At 40.2% G+C, this 8779-nt stretch overlaps 1 protein-coding gene across 1 annotated transcript in view; it reads right to left on the bottom strand.

Annotated features, from left to right (window-relative positions):
- CDC20B (cell division cycle 20B) overlaps nucleotides 1–8779 on the bottom strand; it is a 76048-nt gene that overhangs the window by 25011 nt on the left and 42258 nt on the right. Inside the window, exon 5 of the mRNA XM_069096544.1 lies at nucleotides 2750–2883. Coding sequence (XP_068952645.1) covers nucleotides 2750–2883 — 134 coding nt within the window. The remainder of the gene's footprint in view (nucleotides 1–2749; nucleotides 2884–8779) is intronic.

The raw sequence follows: 8779 nt of genomic DNA, 5'->3' as shown, positions 1-8779 counted from the left end.
GGGGGGGGGGGGGGTGGAGAGGGAAACTTGTTGTTAAACATTTACCAGCATGCATGGAACTAGCTCCTGGAATCCCCATTACATATGAAACAAGACTGGGAGGGTAGATGAAAGCCAGATTGTAAAGGATTTTAGAAATCTGGCTGAGAAATCTGTATTTCTGACATGTAAAAAATAAAAACACAAATTATTACTTTTCTTGTGGCAATAAGAATACTTTCCTTAAGGACTTCAAAATCCTGGGAGATGAGTAAAATCACCTCTAACTTAGTTTAATCCCCTATGCACTAGACTAGACTTCTAAAATTCTTCCCATTTCTTTTTTTGTTTGCCTTTTTTTAGCAATGGGAACAGAGATAAGTAGTAAAGCAACAGAATACAATCTTAACCATGTTTCCAAACAGAGAAGTAGCTCTGGGGCAAGTGGCAGTGGGGGACAGTGGTACAGTCATCTCAGCTGGGGTGCAACTGTGAAAGAAGATGGGTGCTCAAGGACACCGTGAGGTTCTTAAATTGCCAAAGAAATCCTTTTTATTCCTAAGAATCTGTGAATGGGGAATTTGAGGCTTGTAAAATTGTTTTCATGGGCAAGAGGTCTTAGCAAGTTTGGTTTTTGTCTAGCTGGATGCCTGAATGCCTCAGATGCTTACTATCTGACCCTGGACAAGTTACTTAACCTCCATTTGCCTTAATCCACTGGAGAAAGCACTCCAGTATCTTTGCCAAGAAAACCCCATGGACAGTATGGTCCAAAGGGTCACCAAGAACAGGGTCTGACTGAATGGACTAAACGAGTTTTTGTTGTTTCTGTGTCCCTGGCAATAATACTAGGCTATACAAACATTTTTGTACTTCTCACTTCCGGTCCAGATTAGAAGAAGACAGATTAACAAAAAGTGGCAGATCAAACAGTTTACCAGTGTTTTTTGAGACACTGAACTAAAACGTTTTTAGTTGTTTGTGTGAGAGAAGACCTGGGTCAGAAAGATGCCTTTAAAATGTACAGCCTGCTGAACGTCTACATGACTTACTACACTGTGTCAAGGAAAACAATTAGCCATCCGACAGATGCTTTTTTCTTTAGGCATTCAAAGTTTTCCCAATGTATCTATAAATCCCTAATGTTCATGAAGATTACTCTTGGTCAGAAGTTCAGGGTTGCTCTTACCCATGATCTTCACAGTCCTGTTTCTTCTGAGTCCCATGAGAACCACAAAAGTATCTAAGCTACTGCCAAATAAAAATCTTTCCATGTCCCAGGGGCTGCTCTCTCCTAGACATTTTATTCATGGCTTAAGTAAATCCATTTAAGAGAGTAATTTGGCAGAGAGCCAATCAGATTACTAGAATTTTCACCAATTCCAAAGTACAGACACTTATGTGGAAAATTGACTAAGAGACAGTAAGAAACAACCTTTTAGAACCAGAGAAAAAACACACATGTGTTCACAGGAATCTAGAAGTGATGTTTTTCTGGATCTTTACCATTCTTTCCTGCCATGTTGACTCCACATTTCCAAGTTCAGCACACACACACAAACAAAGCTATAGAGGTTAGCATGACAAATTCCATCAGTAATTCACATCCTTTTATCCAGAAGAATGGAAGTTTTCCCAGGGCAAAGATTGCTTTTAACTTGTATTCTCAGCATCTAACACCATGCCTTGCACCTAGTAAGCATTTAATGCTTTTTTAATTGAATTATCATGCAGAGGGTCCTTTAGTGGTGCTGGAATAAAAGTAAAAGGGGTTTAATAATGGCTCTAGGTGCTATGATAACAGCAAGCACCTTACTTAATCCCATAAATGTGGCAGCCAACCCACTGCTCACTTTGTTGTTGCCATTATATCTATTATGGTGGAGTTAAATCAGGAAGCCAAGACCAGTGAGGCCCTGAATGGTCCATTCATTTGCAGAGAGGATATGAATCAGGGAGTTGGCACTAACATAAGGTGATCAGTGCCCCCTTAGGCAGCATGGTACAGTGCATATAGCATATAGACCTTTTCTTGAGTGGGTTCAAACCATTAAAATCTATATTCAGATTATGGTAATGTTTCTTTCACAAGAAATGCTTATCCCAAAGTAAGAATGGAAGAAGAATCTCTGATTCTAATCTTAAATTCATTTTTAAATTCAGTGTTTTGTCTAAATTAAAGATTTTCATTTACCCAGCTCAGTTCCTGTTTGTAAATGAAATATGGAGGGTTGTCACTTTCTTCACATTAAGATCAGCCTGAAAGCATGCCTAGTTTTGATGCTTCAATGCAATGTATTAACAGCTCCCTGCAAGAGGTCCCCAAGGTGTCAAATTTGGTGGCAAGATACATCCTGACAAAAACCGAATGATACAAGATCCTACCCATAGCATGTCTTGTTTTCATTATTTAATAACTCACATTGGTAAAGTGCTTTGAAATCAGTAATCACAATCCTCAGAAATTGGAGTTAATCTTTTGTAGTGTGTACATGGCAGTAACTGGGACAGTGGTGGAGAACCTGCGGCCGTGAGGCCACGTGTGGCCTCCCCTTAATAAAAGGATTTGTTCTGTAAAACTTGGACTTAGTCAAAAGGCAGCACTCAAGGACCTGGAAGGCCACATGTGGCCTCAAGGTCGAAGGTTCTCCACCCCTGACCTAGGAAGACCTTCATCAATTTCCCAAGGCCAATTAGCAATGTCTACTTCTTCTTCCCTCCTCTCCTGGCCTTAATCCACTCAATCTCAACATCAATAATGCTCACCTACCTGACTTTTTAGAGCAACATTTTTTTGCGAATTTCTCCACTGTATATTCGATGATTCCCAACACCTTAAAACAGCATAATTTCTTCTTAAATTTGCTACCGCACACGTTTTCAAAAACTGATCACCGGGAGATCCTGAAAACAAAATTTGATTTTTATTTGCAAACCAGAAAAGGGGCCCCACACCTTCCAATGAAAACTTCAAGAAGGGAATTTTCCTCATTCAGGGGGCCAAGTTCAAATAGGAGGCTACCCTGAAGGTATCTCTACACAACAAGGAACACAACCTGATTAGGAAAACCTGGTAAGTCCCAGTCCAGCACATGCAAGGTCACAGAGTTACTATACTCTGAAGATTGAGGAGGGTTAATTTCTTAAAACAACAAATTGTGACCTATATTGGTTACTGCAGCCACAGGATTCTGCAATCTGTGTCAAAGAACTTGGCCTGAACACAGGAATGGCTACAACAAAACTGCTTTGGCTCAAGAGTTAGAGTCCAAAATCCAACATCCAATGTTTGGGGAAAAGAACACTGTCAACCCATACTTTTTACTATAATAATAATTAAAACTGACATTTATAAACTGCTTTAAAGTTTACAAACTTTATATATACGTATATGTGTGTATAAACATACAAATGTATGTATGTATATACATACACATTATTTCTTCTGAGCTAAACATGCTTGGGAGGTAGTTATTATTAGCCCCATTTTACATATGAGGAAATTAAGGTTCAAGAAAGATAAGTGACTTGCCAATGGTTACACAGCAATAAGGGTCAGGGTTAAGATTTGAACCCAAGTCTTCCAGATTCCAAGTCTAAGAATTTGCCCACTCTGTCATAGTACATCACAATAGATTAGCTAGAATCTGACAGAATGCTATTGCTTTCTCAGGAAACCATCAATTAACCTTTGCTTCATCATTAACAACAGGCCCCCCCCCTTCATGGGCAAGCTGTTTAGTCTCTCTGCCTCAGTTTGCTGAAATGTCCTTCCCCTCGATATTTTAGGGGAATGTTCTGAGAGTAACTCATAGGTCAATGGGAAAGACGCATGGTGCTTTAAGAAGGTTGCAGTACAATGATTTACATAGGAAAGGGGATATTACTGTATTAGCTAATTAATGAAAGCATATTTACTATATGCAAAGCACGGCATCAAATGGTGGGGTCATATATAGAAAAGGAAGATAATCTTTGCTCTCTTTGCTTACATTAATAGGGGGAGACAACACAAAGGTAGTTTCAGCCACAAGTTAAAAGGAAAGGCCAGGTGTTCCTTAGGGCAATGTGGCACAGCAGGTATCAAAAAGCAGTGTGGTACAGGAGAAAGAGCATCAACTCTAGAATCAGACATCCTGGGTTCAAATCCCATCTCTGATGCTACTGCCCCTGAGACCTAATTCACTTAACCTGGTGGGTCCTCATTGGTAAAATGAGAATGCTGGACTAGATGGCCATGAGGTCCTTTCCAGCTCTAGAGTTATGATCTTATGTTATCCAGACAGATATTGCCAGAAAAGCAGGTGAAGTAGCCACAAGAGGAGAAAAAGCAAGCATCCTATAGCCAAAGGGAGGGGGGAGAGAGAGCCAAAGCTCTTCCCTGGTAGCCACAAAATGATAAAATAAAGGAAGACCTCTGGGACATAGGTTCTAAACCTGGGGTCCACAAACCATGTTTTTAAAAAATATTTTGGTAACTGTATTTCAGTAAAATTGGTTTACTTTGTAAACACAGGTATTTTATCTTATTCATTTAAAAACCTTAATCTGAGGGGGACCATAGGCTTTACCATATTGTGAAAGGCATCCAGGGCATAAAAAAAGGTCCAGAATTATTAGTCTAGAGCAGGGATGAAGAACCTGCATCCTCGAGGCCACATGTGACCCTCCAAATCCTCAAATGCAGCCCTTTTGCTGAATCCAAACTTCACAGAACAAAATTAATAAAAGGATTTGTTCTGTAAAACTTGTACTCAGTTAAAAGGCTGTACCCAAGGACCTAGAATGTCACATGTGGCAGGTTCCCCAACCCTGAGTCTAGTGCATTGACTAGCTTTCCTATAGAGGAATTTATGGAAAGATACAGATAAAAATGGCTCAGAATATGGATGGGCTGTAATCTGCACTGATAGAAAGAATACCTATACTGATGAGGTCACAGATCCTTCAAACCTGGAATAATAGATGTGAAATAATGTTAAGTTAGAGCAATGTATAAATCAAGTATCTTAAAATCATTATTGTTCATTTCCATTTTTCTTTCAAAACTGGTAAAACACTATGTCTGTTTCCCCTCCCAAATATTTCATTGCACCCAATGAATTATACAACTCTAAATCCATAATTCTTGCTCCCTTTCAATCTAATAAAAATGCTCCTTAAATCTCTATAAACACAAGAAGTATAAATAAGTTTATCATTGGGCCTTAACCTTCATTATTATATGGAATTTGTTTATATTATCACTCTGGAGTCTCTGGAGCCACTTGATACTTTTTTCAAGTTCATAGTGGTTGTTTGGAGATAATCAGTTATGCAAATCATAACCCAAGTTTCCATTTAGTATAATATTCTCTAATACCAGATCATCTGGTAGTCAGTAATCCAATAGCAAAAGCATTGAATAAAGACATAAAAACAATGTAGGTCCTCACCAACAAACTTCTGTGGTTGGGGCTAGTATACAGGGGCTGGTTGACACTACTGTGATTTTGGAGAAATAAGCACTTGCAGAAAATGGCATTTCTAATTTTGGCAGCCAGAAAGTTTGCCAACTAAGACTTTCTGTTCCTAGTTGAAAGGGTCAGAGAAAGGCTCATTCCCCTCTCATCACCATCATCATGACAGCTTCTAGCTCTATAAGGCTTGGAAGTTGCAAAGAATTTCTCATGTCTTATGAAATGTGCAGAAACACCATGAGAATTCATAAATCAAGAAAGTTCCAAAGGTATAGCATATATGAATTTCATCAAGACATTTGACAAGAGTCTTTTATGATATCCTTGTAAACAAGATGGAGAGACATGAGATAGATAATAATATAATTAGGATGGCTTTAAGAACTGACTAAACAGCTGTACCCCTCCCCAAATAGCAATTAATATAAAGTTATCAGCCTACAGGGACTCTAGTTACTACCCAACATTTTTATCAATGACTTGCATGATAGACGACATAAAATAGTACTTATAAAATTGAAAATCCCACAAAACTGGGAAGGACAGCTAATAGGTTAAGTGACAGGACTGGGATCCCTTGACAGGCTAGAGCAATGAGCAAAATCTAGGAAAAGAAAATAATCTTTATTTTTAATTTTGTAGGGGGGAAGGCAAGGCAATTGGGGTTAAATGACTTGCCCAAGGTCACACAGCTAGGTAAGTATCAAGTGTCTGCGACTGGATTCAAACAAAAATAGTCTTCTGACATAGATAAGGCCTGGACATGCAATTTCATTGGTATATAGAGATACCAATATATTGATAAAGGCTCCCATCACCAGTGCATGTGGGCACTGTCCCTGCAATGTGCATTTGTATGGAGTTGTCAAGAGCAATGAGAGGTTAAATGATGGTCACAGCCAGTATGTGTCAGAGACAAGACCTGAAGCCAGCTCTTCATGGTTCTGGGGACACCCTTTCTTATCCACTATAGCACACCACATCACCAGGTGAACCTAATAGGATGAAATGTAATTCGGATAAATGCAAAGTTGTTCTCTCAGATTCAAGGATCCAAGTCTCCTCCTACAGTCGGGGAGAAAAATGCCTAAGCCTGGGGCTCTTAGTGCACTCGCAGTGAAAACAGAGATATGATCTATCGCACTGTAGGATCATAGAGTCCAAATTCAACTGGAACAGTCCTGTGGGGCTACATCTGTAAGACTGCAACTGGTTCTGTGCAATATGTTTTAGGGAGTGGCAGAAATCTAAACAAAGCACCGTAAGAAAATTTGGAAAGGAAGAATGCCTTCAGCTAGGGGAACCAGGGGGGCTTCAGGAAGGAGGTAGTACCTGAGCTGAGGAAAAATAGAGATTTCTTAAAGAGGAAGTAAGAAGACAGACTCAACTTCATTGTTTTATTAGGTGAGAATATATCTATCAAATCAAATCAAAGGCAGATTATTTGTCAAAATTTCTTAATCAATTTAGGGCAGCTAGGTGGTGCAATGGATACAGTGACTGTCCTGGAGCCAGGAAGACTCACCTTCCTGAGTTCACATCCAGCCTCAGACTCTAAACTAGCTGTGTGACCTTGGGCAAGTCATTTAACTCTGTTTGCCTGAGTTTCCTCATCTGTGAAATAACCTAGAAAAAGAAATGACTCCAGTTTCTTTGCCAAGAAAATCCCAAATAGGGTCATGAAGAGTTGGACATGACTGAACAACAACATAAAAGTACTAGTGGCAGATTTTAGCTTGATCCAACAAAAGACTTCCTAATAGAGCTATTAAAAAGTGCAAGGGCTTGCTTCAGTAAGTACTGAGTTAACAAATTTTGAAAGTTGGAAAGGGGGGCAGAGTCAAGATGGAGGAGGCTCCCCATTCCACCTCCTCCAATTCATGTAAAAGGTGACTCTAGACAAACTTTGGAAATACAGAACCCACAAAATGACACAGAGAAGCTCACCTCCAGCTGAGGATAGCCCAGCAGGCTGGCAGCAAGCGGCCAGCACAGCACTCTGGGAGCTGAGCCCAGCCTTGCTCAAGCCCAAGGTTCTAGCCTCAGGGCGGCCTGACCAGCCACAGGTTGGAGGGACTTCAGATAACCAGCAGCTGTGGCAGTTTCCAGAATTATCAACACATAGATGCTAAGGACAAAGTGAGAGGTGAGTGCAGTGTAGACTTTGGGATCCGGTAGTTTGGGAGTGCAGTCGGCCTTTGTCCCTGGGGTGACAAGCAGCTGAGGCCCAGCGGCCATGGCAGCTTCAGCTCCTGGCCTGCAGAGTGTAGGGGGACCAAGCAACCAGTCTGAGGGGTAATTGCTCTTGCTTTAACCTGCTTAGATCTGGATTGCAATCAACGTAGAGGTCCTGGGGGGTGCAACCAGCTTGCCAGAGCATGTGGAGGTTTCAGAGAGGGCATCCAACTAATACCTTCAGCAGCTGAGAAAACCCCTGTGCTTGGGACAAAGCTCCCTTGTCTGGTAGCAGAGTCCTACTGTGGCAAAAAGCCCAAAAGTCAAGTATTTGAATGGCAACATGAGCGAGCACAGGAAGCAAAGCTAGCAGAGCAACCCAACTTTACACTCCTATTTTGGGGACAAAAAGGATCAAAGCATGGAACTGGAGGAAGACAGTGAAGTCAGAACTCCTGCACCAAAAGCTTCCAAGAAAAATATGAACTGGTAACAGGTCATAGAGGACCTTAAGAAGGATTTTGAAAACCAAATAATAGAAGTAGAAGAAAAATTGGGAAGAGAAATGAGAACGATACAAGAAAAGTATGAAATGAGAGTCAACAACCTGACTGAAGAAAATAGCACCTTAAAAAATAGACTAGGGGCGGCTAGGTGGCGAAGTCAGTAAGAGCGCCAGCCCCTGAGTTGGGAAGACCCAGGCTTGGTTCCAGCCTCAGATACTTAACACCCACACAAAAAAACTAGACGTGTAACCCTGGGCAAGTTACTTAACCCCAATTACTTTAAAAAAAAAATAGACTAACTCAAATGGCAAGAGACTCAAAAAGCCAATGAGGAGAAGAATACTTTAAAAAGCCAAATTTGCCAGATGGAAAAAGAATCTCAAAAGCTCACTGAAGAGAATCATTCCTTCAGAATTAGAGTGGAGCAAATGGAAGCTAGTGACTTTATAAGAAATCAAGATACTATTAAATAGATCCAAAAAAATGAAAAAATAGAATGCAATGTGAAATATCTCATTGGAAAAACCACTGACCTGGATAATAGATCCAGGAGAGAGAATTTTAAAATTATTGGAATACCTGAAAGCCATGATCAAAAAAAAGAACCTATAAATCATCCTTCAAGAAATTCTCAAGGAAAATTGCCCTGATGTTTTAGAA

Source organism: Petaurus breviceps, unplaced genomic scaffold, assembly GCF_028583685.1.
Source record: "Petaurus breviceps papuanus isolate PSGF00001 unplaced genomic scaffold, PetGlider_PUasm1.0 229, whole genome shotgun sequence".
Classification (NCBI taxonomy): Eukaryota; Metazoa; Chordata; class Mammalia; order Diprotodontia; family Petauridae; genus Petaurus; species Petaurus breviceps.
This window is presented reverse-complemented; position numbering and strand designations above follow the sequence as displayed.